Source organism: Exserohilum turcica (genome assembly GCF_000359705.1).
Source record: "Exserohilum turcica Et28A unplaced genomic scaffold SETTUscaffold_29, whole genome shotgun sequence".
NCBI classification, from domain to species: Eukaryota; Fungi; Ascomycota; class Dothideomycetes; order Pleosporales; family Pleosporaceae; genus Exserohilum; species Exserohilum turcicum.
In genome coordinates, this window is record NW_007360125.1 from 1 (window position 1) to 19439 (window position 19439).

The 19439-nt window shown below is 54.0% G+C and overlaps 5 protein-coding genes across 5 annotated transcripts; 3 read left to right on the forward strand and 2 right to left on the reverse strand.

Annotated features, from left to right (window-relative positions):
- Positions 1-258: 258 nt before the first annotated feature.
- SETTUDRAFT_111744 (uncharacterized protein) lies at positions 259-1176 on the forward strand (the record flags this gene model as incomplete). The annotated part of the gene is made up of 2 exons (XM_008028635.1): positions 259-840; positions 916-1176. The coding sequence occupies 2 exons, from the start codon at positions 259-261 to the stop codon at positions 1174-1176; spliced, it is 843 nt and encodes a 280-aa protein (XP_008026826.1).
- Positions 1177-1308: 132 nt separating this feature from the next.
- On the reverse strand, positions 1309-4352 carry SETTUDRAFT_111788 (uncharacterized protein; the record flags this gene model as incomplete). Its single annotated transcript, XM_008028636.1, has 4 exons — positions 1309-2100; positions 2159-3399; positions 3449-3706; positions 3758-4352. 4 exons carry the CDS (start codon positions 4350-4352, stop codon positions 1309-1311), a joined length of 2886 nt encoding a protein of 961 aa, XP_008026827.1.
- A 1744-nt stretch (positions 4353-6096) lies between these two features.
- On the forward strand, positions 6097-7687 carry SETTUDRAFT_111787 (uncharacterized protein; the record flags this gene model as incomplete). Its single annotated transcript, XM_008028637.1, has 5 exons — positions 6097-6590; positions 6641-6822; positions 6875-6987; positions 7042-7455; positions 7508-7687. 5 exons carry the CDS (start codon positions 6097-6099, stop codon positions 7685-7687), a joined length of 1383 nt encoding a protein of 460 aa, XP_008026828.1.
- Positions 7688-9228: 1541 nt separating this feature from the next.
- On the forward strand, positions 9229-17131 carry SETTUDRAFT_185084 (uncharacterized protein; the record flags this gene model as incomplete). The annotated part of the gene is made up of 3 exons (XM_008028638.1): positions 9229-9420; positions 9473-15874; positions 15932-17131. 3 exons carry the CDS (start codon positions 9229-9231, stop codon positions 17120-17122), a joined length of 7785 nt encoding a protein of 2594 aa, XP_008026829.1. The 3' UTR covers positions 17123-17131.
- A 683-nt stretch (positions 17132-17814) lies between these two features.
- SETTUDRAFT_29214 (uncharacterized protein) lies at positions 17815-18882 on the reverse strand (the record flags this gene model as incomplete). The annotated part of the gene is made up of 1 exon (XM_008028628.1): positions 17815-18882. One exon carries the CDS (start codon positions 18880-18882, stop codon positions 17815-17817), a length of 1068 nt encoding a protein of 355 aa, XP_008026819.1.
- Between the last annotated feature and the right edge of the window lie 557 nt (positions 18883-19439).

Sequence of the window (19439 nt, forward strand, 5' to 3'; positions counted from 1 at the left end):
GAGCGTATTCTTATACATATTCCAAAGATAATTGAGCTACAAGGTGGTAATGAGTATATAGAGGGGAGAGATAGGCGTTGTGTAGGAGAGCGGCCAGATTTCGGCTAAATTATTCTTGGCAGGACAAAACTTTTGTGAGGCACCTCCGTACACGTATCAAACAGCCCATCGTATTCCCCCGTTTCCCATCTAACCCGAACATCTAGCCCAAGCACGAGCTACTGGAGGAAAAGAAAAACAAGAGCCAGATCCACCAACATGACTGTGTTCCGCCCCGCAGCCCACGTCCTCATCACAGGCGGCGCCTCAGGCATCGGGTACGCCGTGGCGCAGCTCTGCCTCAAGCACTCGATGCGCGTCACCATCACCGACATCAGCACGGCGGCGCTGGAGAAGGCGCAAACGTCGCTCCAAGGCAGCGTGACATGCATCCAAGCCGACGTGTCGTCGCGGGGCGACTGGCAGCGCGTGAAAGCACAGGTGCCCGACGTGCATTTCCTGATGCTGAATGCGGGCGTGGGCGGCAAAGGGACGTGGGGCGACGACGACTATTTCGACGGTATCCTGCGCGCCAATCTCGGCGGCGTCGTACACGGGCTGAATGCATATGTGCCGCTGATGAAGAGCGAGACACAAGCCCCAGACAAGGCCAAGGAGAATAATTCCAGGGCCATTGTCATCACCGGAAGTAAGCAGGGCATTACGAATCCCCCCGGAAACCCCGCGTACAATGCCAGCAAGGCGGCGGTCAAGACGCTGGCCGAGCATCTGAGCTACGATCTCAAGGACACGAATGTGGGCGTGCATTTGCTTGTGCCTGGGTGGACGTTTACTAGACTGGTAAGTTGTGCAGTCTTCCCCGCCACGCACATGGATACATGAGCCGTGGCGTGTTTGCTAATGCACAGAAGGTAGGCGGGCAATGTGTCTGGGTCCGAGACGGAGAAGCCAGAGGGCGCGTGGTGGCCGGCGCAGGTGGCAGACTACATGTATGCCAAGATGCAGGCGGGCAAGTTCTACATCATCTGCCCGGATGGCCAGGTGACCGAGGAGACGGACAAGAAGCGCATGCTGTGGAGCGTGGGCGACATCGTCAACGAGCGGCCTCCGCTGACCAGGTGGCGTCCAGAGTACAAAGAAGAAGCGGAAAAGACCATGGCAGAACAGAAGCTATAGGTAGGGAAGAGAGCAAAAAGATCAAACAATGGTATTACGATTATGAGGCCTCCGGCGAATGGGTATCTATATCTCGCGGCTCTTGTTCTATCCAGACTCCCAACCAAACATCCTTCAACGCCTTGCCTGCCATTACGGCTTGGTGCCGTTTGCAGCAAGAGTACTCAAATCTTCTTTTGCAGTCTCAAATCTCTCAACAGACGGTCTCTCTGCTTTGTTCTCGTCGCTTGTATCATTCTCGCTTTCTCCATTGCTGAATAGCCCTGCCCCTGGCACCATGAGGGAATTTCGGTGATGGGCTGATGCCTCCCCTTGAAGCACTTGGGCGTTGAGTCCATCAGAAGTAGATTCAGTGTTACCAAATTGCATCTCTTGTCCGTCTCCGTCAACAGCAGGTGGGGTGGTGATGGTTACACTAGCCAGCGTCACTGTGCTGGCATTGACATCTCTTCCGTCCGCCCCATCGATCTTGAGACGGAACGGATACGCTATTCCACCTGCTGTAGGTCGCGTTGTCGAGGTATCAGTACTGGGAATGATTGTACTGGGCAGGGCGGGATTATCCGAAGCAATCACATTCGGCGGTGATCCAGAAGTATGGTGCTCGCCCACCGGCGATGGTAACTGTGAAGCAGAACGCTCGGGCGCCAGCGTCGTTGCGTCAGCAAGACCAGGTTTTGGGAGCCCAATCTGAGACAAGCCATCCCCGTCCGCCTCGATCTGACCCTGGTCAGTGACAGCTGAGTGACGAGAATACGATCTTGCGCGTTTCGTGTGGGGCTTGGGAAGGCTCGTGGCGCGAGTCCGGGGAAGACTTGTGGCACGACTTCGGTTCGGCTTGCTTTCTGCTGTGTCGTCTGTTTCTGCGTGGTCGGGATTCTGCACGCCCGTGGGGGCCTGATCTGCTTTCCCTTCTCGCACAATCTGTCAATGTTAGCCAAAGCCATGAGTCGGTCAGTATGTGTTGCCGTGGTCGACTTACGGTAGCCTGGTCGTGGGAACTACCCCAGCCTGACCACATTGCCATACCCCAACTCTTCTTCTTTGCCTTTTCACCCTTCATGCCCTTTGCTCGCCTTCCGGCCAGGGCTGTGGGAGGCGGTGTTTCGCCATCAAAGCCCTCAAACCCTCTCTGCATGTCCTTGATTCTCTGTTTTTGGATTTTGATCTTCTGCTTTGCAAATTTCTTGTTCCATTCTGCCTGCGCCGCCATCCACTTGTTTACAGGACCCGATTTTGGCACTCCGACGTCCTCGCTAGGAATGTTGAGAGCAGGGAGGTCCTCTTTAGCAGCGAGTGGATAGATCCGCCCATGCCGATCAATACGTTGACGAATCATATGGTCCTCGAAACGCGGAATCGGGTCCCCAGCTTTTCCAACGCGGGTGTTTGGCTTGGGCTCTTTCTCAGATGTTGAGGCATCCAGAGGCAAGGTAGCTGATGTCGATGGGTTGGGATCGCTGGAGGATGCGGGGTTCGCTCTTCCAGAGTCAGTTGAAAGGCTCGAGTCACTACTGAGGTAGGAGATGTCATCGTCATCGAGTATGTCAATGGCTTTCTTTTGAGCGCGCGCCAGTGCCCAGGCGCCGAATTGGGCAATGCTGCGGTACATGTGCTTTGCTGGGCGCGTGAAGCTGAGTGTAGGACACACATGGCACAGGTCATCCCAGACCTGGAGCTGTACGTAAGTAGGCCTGTAGTTGGCAACCTGATCTTCAATCTCTTGGGCCGTCTGGTTATTAGACGGCGGTGGTATGTAGGCAAGTGGCTGGGCAGCTTTGTGAGCAATGTAAATTTGCTCGTCTCTAAGCAGCTCACCACCGCCCGTTTGGATTAGCAGAGGGGGTAGACCCCCAAGGGTTGGCTGCAATACTGGAGATACCAGAGGATGCGTCAGAATGTGATTGGGGGCGTACATCTGGATCTGGTCCTTGATCTCGACACGCACGTTTTCCAATTGCACTGAGAGCTGGCTTTTTGGCCCAATACTGTATTTACCATTTGGCGCGATCCAGACGTCTGCGTCTTGCCCTGTACCGGAAGAGGCTGAGCCGCCATTTTCAATAGGGCCATCCTTGGGGTCAACAGAAAACCCGCGCACTCGCTCTGCTTCTGCCGCTGCCTTTTTCTCTTGGCTTTCCTCTTTGCTTGGTTCGTCATTCTTCTTTGAGGCAGCCTTGGCTGAGGATTCGATTTCGAGCATATCGTCTGCATTTGGGGGCGCTGGAACGAGTCAGTGGCCGGATTCACGATGGTGAAAAAGACAACTTACGCCAGCTCATGCTGGGTTTGTGCACGAAGCCATGTGATGGAATGTAGTCCATTTCCCCATCGCCGGCCAAGCTTGGAAAGCTATGCGTAAGATCCACCCACGGGCTGATCAGGATGGCTCCCGCGGGCAGCGGTATGCCCTGGTCCCGCAGCGTTACTAGCATGCTCAAGACCATGCCACCTCCTGCCGAATCGCCGGCGAGAATGATGGTGGTCGGGTCATGCTTCTGTTCGAGGAGGTAAAGATATGCGGCCAGGCCTGCGACTGTCAGTACGGGATACAACAGCAGCTGGCGATTCGGCTACTCACAATCATGCAAACCGCACGGAAATGGAAACTGCGGGGCTAGTCTATATCTGGGGGCCAGGACCCTGGCCTTGAGCTTACGGGCATGTCTCTGCATCTGATAGCGGTGCTCGTCGACACTGCCAAAGTAGTAGGCGCCGCCATGCACATAGAGCATGATGCGGTCGCCCTTGGCAATGGCCAGCTGCTTTCGTGCGTCAAAGTCCTTGCGCATCTCGATCCATTCTGCCTTGAGCGTGCCATCGTCGCGCCGCCACTGCCACCACGAGGTTCCGCCGACAGCCTTGATGCCCTGGGGGCCTAATTGGGCGGTGATGTGCTCCGCCGAGCGCTGCAGCAGTTTGGCAGAAATGTCGACTTCCTGGGCATGCACCCAGCGCGGCACGGGAACCCATTGCGAGGTGAATGCCTGCAGCTCATCGACGGTGTGGAGCGAGGAATAGTGGAGGAAGCGGCGGATGAGCTCGAGACCCTCGTGGTAGGATATGTGGGCCGTGGGCTTCTGAGCAAGGGGGCGACGGTTTAGGTAATGCGAGAGATAGGTGTGGATGACGGTAGGCGTGACGGCGGCTGCGACAGATATTGTGTTGACTGGCATGGCGGATCGGATTTCAGGGGGTTACTGGGGGCGTCGGGATGAGTGCGGCCGCGGACGCGCCGGAAGCAGCGTGTAGGGCGAGGGCGGCAGGCTGGGGGGATGTTCTGGCGCAAAAGAAAAGCGTGGTGCGCGCTCAACAAAGGAAAAGGCGCCCGAGGAGGAAGAGCACGGGGGGCGGGCGCTCGAAAATGGATATGCGTGGGTGCATGCGTGGGTGTGTGTGTGAGTTCATGTCGCTCAGGGGGACATTCGAGTAGAGGCGGGTGGAGAAGGTCCCCGGATTTGCGTATCGTGCAGGCGCGGCTGAGGCCCACTTAGCGACGTCATCGTCGAGACCCTTTGCACGCTTGTCCCTATCCTGCCGCCCTGCAGAAACAGAAGCAGTCTGGCCAGCCATGCTGTAACTCTGCACTCATCCCCCGAGCATGCTTTCTTTTGTCTGCGGCGGCTGCATATGCAGCCATGGCTGCTAGCTGTATACACCTACTCCTATATAGGTGCAGTCCCAGCTGCTAGCCTCCAGCCATGGGCTTTCCTCGGCGATCAGTGGCAACGAGGCGTTCCGCGGCATACATACATGTAGTGTACATAGATGTACGTAGGCGTACATGTCGTCGGGCTGGCCTAGACTGCTTGGGCAGAGACAGGGAAAACAAAAACCAGTTGGCCGCCAGCATGTCGGCGTCAATCTCGCTGTCACAGTACATGCGCATGCAATGTTCACATGTGCTGATGCTACCTGGTCTTGTGCCCATACATGTAGATGCTCGAATCTGCGGGGGCGTGCTGCAGGCTACACACCCCATGCCACGCTTAGTCATTAGCGGAACTGACTAAGCTGATTCCGTCCTGCATCGCATTCTGCTGCTGCGCCGGTAACGGAACCACAAACTCGACCAACACGCTGCCGTGACAGCGACTCATGCATACACGCACCCGCCATGCACGAATTTGTCTCTTTTTTTTTAATCAGCCCTGCGTCGTCCAATCACCACCCACCGGCGTTTTCAGCGGCTCTCGTGTAGTCGACCCACGCCAAGCATGTGCCAACGCATGCATGCAAGTCCTTTAAACGGTGTGCTGCGCGTTTATTCATCCCACCCGCCCTGCCCGAGCGGCTATCATGCTATGCCGAGTCAAGCAGCTCATTCCACTGCCACTGTCACTTGCCCTTGCGCAAGGGTGGATCCCATCGGGTACGCGCCGCTGTCAAGCACAGTCTTTTCCACGGCCCGGCGCGGGCGTCTCACGGCAAAAGTGACGGCTCTACTCTTTTATGCGCAAATTCTGCTCACTCAACCTGTGCCTATGGCCAATGGAAAAATACCTTTACAGACAAAACCCGTCTGCCGGTCCGCGGAAGCTGCAAGGCCTTCCGTCACATTGGGATATGTTGTGCATTAGTACACCACATGCACAACATGCACCACCAACCCCCATGTGCCATACCCGCGTATGAGGCGCTAGCCTCGTGCACATGTCAACCGCCCTCTAGTGGCTCGATTGTCTAGCCCGCCATAGCCAGAGAACGCGTAACGCGCCTCGACGTGGGATCCTATCGTACAGCCTGGCTGAAATCGCCGAATACGCCATGCTGCTAGTTTCCCAAGCCATGTCTTGCACGTCCTTGGCATCATTGACCATTGTCGCAAAACCTACCATCAGAGAGACCCTACAGCTGTCACCTGAGTGTTGTCAATTTTTTCCCCAGTGCACATCTACAAGCGCATTAGACTCCACCAAGATGCTGGCAGAAGAGCAGTCCACCCTCCTACAGCTCGCTAAACAAGTCCAGTCTTTGACTACGCAGATTGTCAATGACTTGAGTGAAAAGAACATACCAGAGCCGTCCTTCGCAACCGACTCGAGCGCCCTCCCTGAATCTCCCGAGCACATTGACCTACGTGTTCGTCTCAACGACAAGGCTCGCGACTTGCTGCGTCTTATCAATGGTCCCAAAAATGACGCACGCACGTTTGTGTGTTACCTGTATGACTTGACTGCCTGGCAAGTAGCCTGTGAATTCAACTTCTTCGAAGCTATCCCCGAGAATCAATCAGCAACCATCGAGGAAATTGCACAAAGAACCGGCATAGACCAAGACCGTGCTGCCCGCTTTTTACGCATGCTCTGTTCAGACCGAGTGTTTGAGGAGACCGAGAAAGATGTCTTCAGGCACACATCCAGAAGCATCCTGTATCTCCACGACACACAATGGAGGGACGTGATGCATTACCAGTACGTGCTTGAGGTGCATCGACGAGCAGCTTGTTTACTGATCTATTCAGGCTTGATGAGTTCTTCAAGGCTGCTTCGGAGACGTCGGAGAGCATCAAGCAGTCACCCACAGTAGTCAATGGTCAAACAAATGCATTCGTCACAAGGCACGGCAAGAGTCTTTTCGAATACTACAAACACGATCCCAAACGAGCTGCACGATTCGCCAGTGCAATGGCTGGCGTGTCCAGACGTAGGTAGCAACGACTCTCACTGCCATGTATCTGCAATACTGATTAATTTAGTGGAGAGGCATTTCGGAATCCTCAGGGATAGTTTTCCTTGGGGCCAAATCAGCGGCCGCAAAGTTATCGATGTCGGTGGCGGCAGTGGACACATGAGCGTCAATCTTGCTCGGGTATGTACATCGGGTATCCGGGAGTCTATTTCACTTTACTAAACCTCACGGCAGACTTTTCCGAACCTTGAACTCATTGTTCAAGATTCGCTAAGCATGCTTTCTTCGGCCTCGCAAAACGACTTTTCAGATCTCAATGGACGCGTCACTTTTATGCCGCATGATTTCTTTAGTCCTCAGCCAGTAACGGGGGCTGCGGCATATCTACTGCGGTATATCACACATAATTGGAGTGACGAAGACTGCATCCGCATCTTCCGGGCACTCGTTCCTGCACTGGAGAAAAGCCCAGCGGGGACTCCATTGCTGATCAACGATGTGGTACTTCCGGCACTTGGCGAAGCCTCTCTTTACCAGGAAAACCGCATGCGGCAAGTGGATATTATGATGATGTTGGTTCTTGGTGCGAAGCAGCGGACCGAGGAAGAGTTCGGCCGCCTCCTCTCCAACGCCGACACACGATTCAAGGTGGGCAGTGCAGCAGCCCAAGCTTCCCGCACGGTACTGACATTGAGCGCAGATCAAGAGCATTCATGGCAAAGGCAACATGAGTCTTATCGAGGCGTATCTTGACGTCGAAGACTCTCGCGAGTCAGCGCTGCCAGCTGACGCTGCCGACCTAGGTCTTGAACCGTTTGCGGCACAGCAGCACGTAGACGCCCTCTCCACAAGCAGTAAACGTAGTGGGGCTCGTATGTAAGGGAGCTCGCTTTTGTCAGTTTAGCCCGTCACGCCACATGACTGCAAGTGCAAAGTGAGCCTGGTGCCGGCAGTATTGCGGTACAAGCACCCTACTGCACGATTATGTAGCTGCATCCCATTCCCATCTGCAACTTTGCTTCCCCTCACCGTGGCGAGATTGCTTGTGCATAAGATTTTGGTCAGGGATGGGAAGAAGGAATGCGCTTGTGGGGGGTAATGATGGTGGTGGTGGTGGTGGTGGTGGTGGCCGGCTGGACGTGTTGGTCATAACGCGGACGACAAAGGGTGTCGTCGGCCAGTTGCCCCTCACCATGATCTCGTTCCCCTTCTTCACAATGCCCTTGTTAGTCGATCTTACACGACGCCCATCAACCACTCAGACGAGGCTCTGGCCAATGCAGGTAGCAAGATCGAACCAATCCCGGAAATAGTACCCATGTGCTGTTTTTACAAAATCCCGGGTTCCACCCACGCCACTGCTCTAGCTTCACACCCATCTCGCTTCTTTTCCACTCAATCCCATCATCGTGCCACCTCCCTGCTCCTTGCATTGTAGCTGCAGCTTAGACGCCTGGGGTTTTGTAATCGTCCACAAGCAAAGCTTTAGGCGCCGCCTCCCTACGTCCGGCTCACCGCTCGTCGTTTTCCAGAAAGGGATGCCTGTGGCACAGCCGTCATCGCACGGGATCATGGACAACATCGACCAACGTCTGGCATCGACTAGGCTATGCCATAACAGGGTTTTGGCAAGCCGAAGCCCCACCGAACATGGCATCAAAAGCAACCAACAGCCTACAAACACGTAACACCATAAAGGACAGTACTGCCCTTGGATGCTGCTTTGCGCAAGGGACCTACCGCCCCGGTTCACCGTTCGCGCATGCATGTACCTGAAGGATATGGGCTTCCTAATCAATGCAACATTACAGCGCTTCTGTGTCTTTTCAGGCTGATCAATGCAAACCCAGTCGCAGAGAACTGTTACTGGACGTGCAACTGCCACTCCATGTGGCTACACCTATTCATCTCTAACCATGTGAGTCTAGGCGGGCCGTCTCCCCATCTCCAAAAGATGGCTAAATCCTGAATCCTGTTTTACGGAATCAACCCCCTTCGTTACGCCGACGTGACCAGGATTTGGCGGCTCTTTTTCTCGCTAAGGATTTCATGCAACGCGTGGTATGTGGAGAATACTGCAGCAATTCCGTGCCGCTTGATAAGTTATCCACACACACACACACACACACATGCACACATGCACACATGCACACCCACACGCCCACACGCCCACACACCCACACACAGGAGGAGCAGCAGCTCCATCCAAGATGCGCCTAGTTTGTGGCAACTGAGCCTTTGACCTTTAACTTGGACATTGTCTCAGGCTGCCATCTAACACTGTCCAGCACTTTTATTCCACTGTTCAAGAGCTTCTGTTGTATCGACATGCTGATGCAACTTGTTTTAATACCTTAAGTTGAGCCTGAACCTAACCCCCCTGTAACAATACCATTTAGCCAAACACGTTTCCTTGCGGAAATGGCGTGCCGAGACTCCAAGCCAATGCCGATCGCCATTCTAGGCTTCGGCTGCCGATTCCCAGGCGATGTCACAAATGGACAGAAGCTATGGGATATGCTGGTAGAGAAGAGGACAGCACGTACAGAAGTTCCTCAAGATCGCTACAATGTTGATGCGTTCTGGAACCCCGATGCAGACCGTTACGGTACAGTAAGTTGATGAGACTTCTCGACCAAATAGACTACTCTAACCTGATAAACAGTGTAACAACCGTGGCGGACACTTTCTTACAGAAGATGTCGGACTCTTCGATGCACCTTTCTTCTCCATAGCGCCGGCTGAAGCCATGGCCATGGACCCAATGCAACGGTTACTGCTCGAGGTGACGTACGAGGCATTCGAGAACTCGGGCCTGCCCCTGTCTAAAGTATCAGGATCCAAGACATCATGTTATGTCGGATGCTTCACAAAAGACTACGAGGAGATGCAGCGAAGAGACATGGAGCTGGCTCCAAAATACCAGTCAACAGGAGCATCCCAGACTATGCTCTCTAACCGTCTGAGCTACTTCTTCAACCTCAAGGGGCCCAGTGTAAGCTTAGACACAGCCTGCAGTAGTGGACTTGTTGCCGTCCACCTGGCCTGTCAAAGCTTGCAAACAGGTGAAAGCACCATGGCAGTTGCCGGGGGCAGCAACCTTATCCTAAGTCCAGACATCCAGATTGAGATGTGTGACATGCATTTTCTGAGTCCAGACTCTATCTCGCACGCCTTCGACGCTCGAGCTAATGGCTATGCTCGCGGAGAAGGCGTTGGCGCAATTATACTGAAGCCACTGGATCTAGCACTGCGCGACAACGATCCCATTCGAGCTGTCATTCGCGGCACAGCAGCCAGTTCCGACGGCCGAACACCTGGCATCACCATGCCTTCGAAAGACGCCCAAATCGATCTGATACGATCGGCATATCTTTCGGCAGGTCTTGACGTAGACGACACAGGGTACTTTGAAGCCCATGGGACGGGAACGGCTGCTGGGGACCCGATCGAGACTGGCGCAATTGGCGAAGTTTTTGCCGCAAGCCGCACACGCCACCATGCCGAAGGCATTAATGAGGCGGCATCCTTGCTTGTTGGCTCTATAAAAACAAATATTGGCCATCTGGAGGGCGCTAGTGGCATTGCTGGAATCATAAAGGCAACCCTCAGCGTCGAGAAGGGTATGATTGCGCCAAATCTTTGGTTTGAGCGCGGCAATCCAGACATAGACTTTGAAAAATGGCGGATCGAGGTGCCCACAGAGCCCAAGGATTGGCCGTCTCACGGATTGCGACGTGCCAGCATCAACTCCTTTGGGTACGGAGGAACAAACGCACATGTCATCCTTGACGATGCCTATCATGTCCTACAGCATCTCGACCGTTCCATCGGCCGCACAAGGGCCGACTCTGGCTTTGTCAGTCCCGTCAGCCCTGGCCTCAATCATTCTTTTGTCACTGCCTCAAGGCCAAGGGTGTTTCTGCAGTCGGCCAACGACGAGAAGAGCTTGATTCGAATGGGTCAAGACCTGGCATCCTATCTTCAAGAGCAGGCTGTCTTCAACGAAGAAGAACTGCTGGATAATCTTGCTTACACTTTGAGTGAGCGTCGCTCGCGCTTCGCCTACACTTCTGCCGTTGTTGCAAGCAACAAGCATGATCTCCAAACAAAGCTGCAAAGCATACGCGCCACATCTGCTGCCTCAACAACACCACCAAGAATAGGCTTCATCTTCACTGGACAGGGGGCTCAGTGGTGGGGTATGGGGAGGGAGCTGCTCCAATATCCAGTTTTCCGGCGAACCTTGCAAAAGTGCGACACTGCCGTTGCAAAATTGGGCTCAGAATGGTCACTCATGGAAGAGCTGCTCAAACCTCAAGCTACTTCAAGAGTGAACGAGGCAGCTTTCAGTCAGCCCCTTTGCACTGCCCTCCAGGTTGCACTTGTCGATCTCCTCGCATCATGGAATATCCTACCTCAATGTGTGGTTGGCCACTCCAGTGGTGAAATCGCTGCCGCGTACGCCACTGGTGCACTGGGTCTCCAATCAGCTATGAGCGTTGCCTATTTCCGCGGCGCTCTCTCTTCCAAAGTGAAGGGCATGGGATACGAGGGACGCATGATGGCCGCCGGTCTATCCGAAGAAGAAGTCATTCTCGAAATTGAGAAAGCCAGTAATGGCACTGAGAAAGTCGTCGTCGCTTGCGTCAACAGCCCACGCAGCGTTACGATTTCCGGTGATGCCGCAGCTATTGAGAATCTGCACAAGGCCCTGGAAGCAAAGGGTGTCTTTGCAAGAGTGCTCCAAGTAGACACGGCATACCATTCTCATCACATGCAGGCAATTGCACACGAGTATCTTGCTCGTCTCAAAGAGGCAAATGTCACTGTGCTCAGCTCAGATAGCCGTGTAACAATGGCTTCCTCCGTGACCGAGGAGATTGTGGAAAACAAGTCCTTGGGCGCAGAATACTGGGTGTCGAATCTCGTCCAGAGCGTCCGCTTCTCAGGAGCACTGACGAAGCTTTGCACGAGCGATGCGCATGCTGTAGACATTCTACTCGAAGTAGGGCCCCACGGCCTCTTCAAGGCCCCCGTAAAGGAAATCCTACAAGCCGCTTTCGGGGAGACGTCCCAAATCAGGTATTTGTCTACTCTTATGCGGAACAAACCTGCGGATCTTACTGCTCTCGAGGCGGCCGGCCAGCTCGTATCCTGCGGCCATGTCGCCGACTTGAGAGCGGCTAACTTTCCCAATGCGCCCAAGCAGGCGCTTTCAGTACTGACGGATCTGCCTCAGTATCCCTGGAACCATACACGTCGCTACTGGTACGAATCTCGGCTGAGCCGTGATTATCGGTTCCGTCGTTTTGCCCGGACCGATCTACTCGGAGCACCTGTCAGCGACTGGAATCCCATGGAGCCCAGGTTCCGCAACTTTTTGCGGCTTCGTGAGCAGCCTTGGCTCAAAGATCATGTTGTCCAGGGCGTGGTGCTGTTCCCGGCCTGTGGCTATCTCTGCATGGCGATTGAGGCTTGCAGGCAAATGGCAGTCATCTCTCCATCTACGTTTCTGCCCCCGCGTGCAGACAGCGTGATGGAGTATCGACTCCGTGAAATCAGCATATCACGTGCGCTCGTCGTACCCGAGGCTGATGAGGGCGTTGAGATTGTTCTTTCGATGCGCTGCCCACCGCAGGACGGCAGCTCTCCTGCAGGTGTGTGGAGCGAGTTCTGCATATTCTCATACACCGCAGACGGCGGCTGGGCAGAGAATTGCCGCGGTCTTGTTTCCGTATCGGCGCAGGCTACTACGGACGACGAGCTTGCGCAGGAGTGCCTTGCGGATTGGACTGCAGCACACTCAGGTGGTGTGCGGGGTCTTGAGGCCAAGACGTTTTATCGAAGCGTTGATGCCTTAGGCCTCACATACGGACCTACGTTCCAAGGTCTGCAAGACATTAGCGTGAATTCGGCAGTTCGCGGACAGGCTGCGGGAGTGGTCCAGGTGACTGACACAAAAGCCACCATTCCAAAGGCGTTTGAGCATGATCGGTTGCTGCACCCAGCTACTCTCGACACCTTCTTGCAGCTAGGATTGGCCGCGCTGGGTGGGGCTGAGATGAGCCAGCTCAGAAGTGCCATGGTGCCGACTTTCATCGAAGAGATGACTGTATCTGCAGACATTGCAGCACAGATTGGTGATCGCCTCAACATCCTGGCCACTGCACGACGGCTTAGTGCACGGGATGCCCTTGGTGATATTGTCGCTTTGGATCCGAACACTTCAAGACCAGTTGTCCTCATGGATGGCTTCAAGTTTGTCACGATCAACTCTAGCAGTGACTCCAGTGACGTAGAAGCTCCGCCAAAGCATTGCTACCAGGCGGTTTGGGAGCCGGACGTGGAGTTGGTCGAGCCCTCGGATCTGAACCGTGAACTACAGGCAGTGCCACGAGTGGACAATCGCTCACGGTCTGTAAAGGACCTGGAGCTTCTCTCCTACTATCTCGTCGACAAAGCAATTCGTGAAGTCGACGAGAGCGAGATGTCTGCGATGCTGCCTCATCACAAAAAACTCTACCAGGCCTTGTGTGACATTCGAGGCACCGTTCTAGACAAGACACATCCTGCACAGACGGAAGAGTGGCAGAAACTGCATAGCCCAGAAGTCACATCGAAGCTCGAGGCTATGATCAAGCACTACAATGAAGACCAAACAGCATACGAAGGCAGGTTGCTCGTCCGGATAGGTCAGGCACTGCCGTCTATTTTCCGGCAAGAAGTCGAGCCCCTGACGCTGATGACGCACGAGAATCTCCTAGAGAATTACTACGGCACCGCAGTCGGCATGCCCAACGTATACGCCCAGATCTCTCGCTTCACGTCGATGCTCTCCCACAAGTATCCCAACCTTGACTACCTCGAGATCGGCGCAGGCACTGGTGGCGCAACAGTCCCTACGCTCAACGGCCTGAGAGGCTATGAAGGGCTACACACGTACCCTCGTCTGAAGTCATACACCTACACTGACATTTCCTCGTATTTTTTCGACCGCGCAGCAGAGAAGTTTGACGAGTTTTCTCAATTCATCAACTTCAGAAAACTCGATGTGGAAGATGACCCTGAGACGCAGAACTTTGTGCCCGGCTCGTACGACGTGATTGTTGCAGCAAACGTGCTCCATGCGACTACTGATATGCACCGCACAATGACACATGTGCGGAAGCTGCTCAGGCCAGGCGGGAAGCTTATCCTTCTGGAGATGACCAACCGTTTGATCGCTGGCTCCGTCATCTTCGGCACGCTGCCCGGGTGGTGGAATGCCGTTGAGCCCTGGCGAGTCGGCGGTCCTCTGCTGACGGAAAGCCAGTGGGAAGACGTTCTCCAAGCCACGGGCTTCAGCGGTCTTCAGGCAAGCAGCCCCGATGCTCTTGACCCGCTGGAAGAGGGCACCAGGCTCATGATTGCCACTGCGGTTGAAACCAAGCCCGTCATCTCTCACGGCTTGGCGACTCCGCCAGAAAACCCCCGCTTCTTCATTGTATGCCCTGACTCTGGGATTAGAATGAGCAGGCTGGACATCCCACTTGCTCTGAAGACAAGACTGGAACGGGCTGGCCACCAAACACAGCTCACGACACTGAACAAACTCAATCCGCGAGTTCTTGTCCACTCAATATGCATCAGTTTTGTCGAGCTCGACGACGCTCTCATGGCAAACCCCACGCCCAGGGAATGGGATGTCCTCCACCAGATCACAGACAGCGCAGAAGCCCTGATATGGGTGACCCGTGGCGGCGCGTCTTCGACTATCGAGCGCCCCGAACTAGCCATATTCTCAGCCTTGGCTCGCACCATTCGTGCAGAGCACGACGGGTTCCCCTGCATCACCGTCGATCTGGATGCCAGAGAGCAGCTGCCTGCCCGTCAAGTCGCCGAGCTTCTACTCAGGCTCTACAACAAGCAGCTTGGGCCCGACCGGAGCGCTGGCACGTTGGATAGCGAGTTCATCGAGCAACATGGCGTGCTTCGCATCAAGCGCGCTATCGAGGATGACAAGGCAAACGAGTTCCTGACCGCGCGTACTCATCCAGAAGTACTGCCCCCGAAACCAGAGGATGTGTTGCTAGAAAATCGTCCGCTCAAGTCTTGTACCATCGATGCCAGCGCGGATGGCCCTCTGGTTTTCGAAGAAAATCTCGAACTGGCGCTTCCTTTGCAGAGCGGTCAAGTCGAGATTAAAATCCAGGTTACAAGTCTCGGGCCTCGCGACGTTGCCACGATCAAGGGTGAAGGCTCAGACTCCAAGCTCGGACATGAGTGTGCGGGCATTGTCACCCAGGTTGGTGTAAACGTCAAGAACGTTGCAGTGGGAGACCGAGTCGTGGGCTGGTATCCTGGGACTTTTGCCACGAGAACCCGTATTCCAGCAGCTTTCGTGTCTAAGATGCCCGATGGGGCAAGTTTCGAGACTGCTGCTACCTTGCCGTTGTCTCATGCCACGGCTCAATATGCTCTGAGCCATATTGCTCATCTAGAAGACAGTGAAGCCATTCTGATCCACGAAGCTGCTGATGCTGTGGGCCGAGCTGCCATTGAGATTTCGTCGAGAGTCGGTGCGAACATCTTTGCTACTGTTCGGTCTGAAGAAGAGCGAGCTCTTTTGATTGAGCACTATGGCCTCGAAACCACGCGCATCTTTTCCAGCCGCGATATCAAATTCGTGGCAGGGATCCGACGAGCAACAAAAGGCCGTGGCGTCGACGTCGTGCTGAACACTATGACGGGAGAAGCGCTCCAAGCCACATTCAGCTGCGTTGCGCCTTTTGGCCGGTTTGTAGATCTAAACGTGCGATCAAGAGATCGCCTGGAAATGGCGCCTTTCGAGCGTAATGTGTCGTTTTCCTCTGTCGACATGACACTGCTGTACAACCAGAGGCCGAAGCTTGCGAGCAGGATGTTCCAGGAAGCCATCAAGTCTATCATGGCGGCAGAATCACTTCACAACTTGAGCGTGGAAGCCATGCCGTGGTCCAAATTCGATCAAGCGGTTAAGATGCTGCAGGACGGTCAACACCATGGCCCTGTTGTCATGGTGCCAAAAGCTGGTGATCAAGTCCTTGTAAGTCACTTCTCCAATACAACAAATTCACATAACCAAACCACTAACACTCTCCAGGTCGCTCAAAAGCCGCCATCGGAAACCTCACTCGACCCCTGCGCGTCGTATCTCCTCGTAGGAGGTCTTGGAGGTCTAGGCCGCAGTATCTCCCATTGGCTCATAGCCCACGGCGCCAAAAACCTCATCTTCATCTCCCGCTCTGGCGCCGTAACCCCAGCATCACAATCCTTCATCGCCTCGCTCCACGCCTCAGGCATCCGCACCTCCATCATCCAATGCGACGTCTCCGACGCGCTCGAGCTCTCAATCCACCTCTCCACAACCCTCGAAACCTTGCCGCCCATCAAGGGCGTCATCCAAGGCGCCATGGCGCTGCACGACGCGCTCTTCGCAAACATGACCGAAGAACAGTGGACGTCAACCCTCCGCTCCAAAGTCCACGGCTCCAAAAACCTACACGACATGACGCTCTCGCAACCCCTCGACTTCTTCATCCTACTCTCCTCACTCCACTCCTTCATCGGCAACCCCGGCCAAGCAAACTACGCCGCAGCCTGCGCGTACCAAGTCGCCCTCGCCCAGCACCGCACCCAGCACTCGCTACCCGGCCTCTCCATCGACCTGGGCATCGTCAGCGAAGTCGGGTACGTCGTCGAGCAGAGCGACACCCCCACCAGCAGCAGCAAGAAAGTCCGCGTACAAGACTTCAAGCGCGTCAACGAAAAAGAAATGCTCGCGCTACTCGAACTCGGGATCCGGAATCCCTCCATGGGCCACATCGTCAGCGGCCTGGATTATCCGCGCCACGCGGCGCACACCGTGAGAGACGACTTGCCGTTTTTCGCTCGCGACCCCGTGCTAAGCCACCTGGATTATCTGCGCGCGCATCTGCATCGCGAGACCAAGTCTGGCGGTGCAAATGACGGCACTGCTACTACTACTACCTCGACGACTCTCTCGCTCCCCGCGCAACTCGCAGCCGCATCCTGCTCTTCCGCCCGCAAATCGGTTGTCACGCATGCGCTGCTGAAGAAGCTGGCGCGCAGCTTGATGATGGATCCCGCGGAGATTGATCCCAGTCGCGGGATGAGTGCGTATGGCACCGACTCGCTTGTGGCGGTTGAAATGAAGAATTGGATTCAGCGCGAGACACACGTGAGTGTCAGTGTGTTTGAGATTCTGCAGAGTAGTAGTATTGGGGGGTTGGTTGAGCGGATTGTCGCCAAGATGGAGGGTGCGGTGGAGTAAGGTGGAGGGTGATGGGTAGGCGGTTTGGCGATTTGGCGTTTGGGTAGTTTTAGGGATGGGAATTTTGGGGGGTATGCGTGTTTTGGTGTGAGGATGCGTATGGCTATGGCTATGGCTATGGCTATGAACATGAGTATGAGTACGACCATGACCATGAGTATATATTTCACATTTCCACACTACACAAGTTGTACATACAGTAGTATCACGAAACATCATTTCTACATCTCTCTTTCCAATCAAATTCTTCAACCTCCTTACTTTCAGTCACATGTGATATCTTCCTACAATACTGCACAGCTCCATTATGCATTTCTCGGCTTACTGAATCGTCTTCTGTGACGAGCAATTCCTTTGATTCGTAAATGCTAAATACTTACTTGTTTGAAGCCTGGTATTCTCCTGCATAGTCGTCACAGTCATTGAAGTTTTGCAATACCAGAATGGTGGAAGGAGATGTACTAGGAGTATCACAGATATCAAGCCATGGAAACATGGACTCAATCGACGATATCAAAACACATTGACTCACACAATATTACGTCAAGCTAAACAAACGGATGAAATGCATCGTATTGGTGTAGAAGAAGAAGGGGTATCATATATCTGTTTTCCAAACGCCCCAAAAATGCATAGTCTGATCCACCAGATCTTCAAATGCTAATTTCCATCCTATCCCCGGCATCATCCACTCAGTCCGAATCATAGCCCACCAGTGCTGATAGCAAATCAGGCTTCTTGGCTGGAACCGTGTCATCCGTCTTGACAGACGGCGTCGTGGTACTTGTCTCCTTAACTGTAGAGTCTCTCTTCCTCTTTATGATACCCAAATTGACTCTCGATGCTGGACCACTGTCTTTTGAGAGAAATGGATCAATCGCTGCTCGGGTATTGCCGACCAGTGTTTGCTGTAAGCCCTGTCGACTCTTCTCTGCAGCTATCTCAGCCTTCAGCCTCTTTGTTTTTCCAACTGGCTCTGTAGTCTTGATGTTGTTTTCTTGCGCAAAAAGTGGCTTCCACGACGCATCTCCAAGCTCGTAATCCCCCGAGGCGCTTGCGCCAAATTCGACCAAGCCAGCACGCATGCGATCTGCCTCTGTCTCATCTGCAATATCGATTCCAAGACTGAATTTATCTTGCATGCCTTCTTTGTGTTTTTCTTCCTGCTTCCACACCTTCCTTTTTGCGCGAAAGTCTTTTCTAAGCCGCGCGTTGACATCGTACGGGTCCCGCCAAACTTCGCTCTTATCGTATAGTTCTTCAACTCTCTCCTTGTTTTTCTTCTCAATCCCCTTGTCTTCCAGTTTTCCCTCGAGGTTTGCAAAAGCATCCTCCCTCCGCTTTTGCCGTTCCTCTTCAGTCAAAAACTTGAGGTCGCCCTCAGCTTCTGGTCCTGCATTGCCTGGCCCATAGTCTCGTCGCCGTGCCCCCTCGACAACCTTGTACTCGCTGTTCTTTGGATCTGTTTGAATTTCCCACCACCCGCCACATGCACTGTGTTTCATGCGGAAGCTCCATATCGGCGTGCTGTAGTAGTTGCCAATCTTCTTTTTCTCGGCGTTAAAACGCACACCCTGACCTATGATAGCAGGAGGACTGCAGTGGTCGCACCATACGGCGAACGGAAGCTCGAAGCGGACGGTGAGGATACCCTGAGAGATCTTGTTTGCGCGCTTGCCAAGAGGGTGCGAGGTATTGTTGAAGCTCGGGGGGTTAGAAGCATCGGGCGGATAATACCGCCCCATATTGAAGCCCTGCATCTTTTGGGATAGTTGTGCGGGGAGTGCGCAGCGTGCGCTGTGTCATGGGGCATGCGTGTGTCGGGAATGGAAGGGGAGCGTCATTGGGCAGCCGCGGGATTTGGCCGCGGAGGTGGATGACATAAGCAGCAAGCTGAAGGATGAAGCAGTTATCTCATTAATCAGACGATTCTAGCGATAAGCGCTAATAATTAGCGCAGCGCTAAGAAACTTCTTAGCTATTTAATGCGCTAGCATGCTTACTAAAACTTTTATAAAGTCTTAAGCTAATTATAGTATAAAAAAGCTTATAACGTATTCCACCACCGAGAGTGCCACCCCACCGAGAGTGCCACTTTTTCTTGGCATCGCGAACTTCACGTACGAAAGACAATGCCTCAACAACAGAACGTGATATTTACTCAGCAAGAGGGTAGGCTTACTCTAGCAGTTCAGGCCTATCGTACAGGCCAGTTTAAGAGCATTCGACGCGCTGCAGCAGCCTATAACGTCCATCATCAGCAGATCTCTCGGCGGCTTCAAGGAATCACCTTTCGACCTACGACGCAGCCAAATTG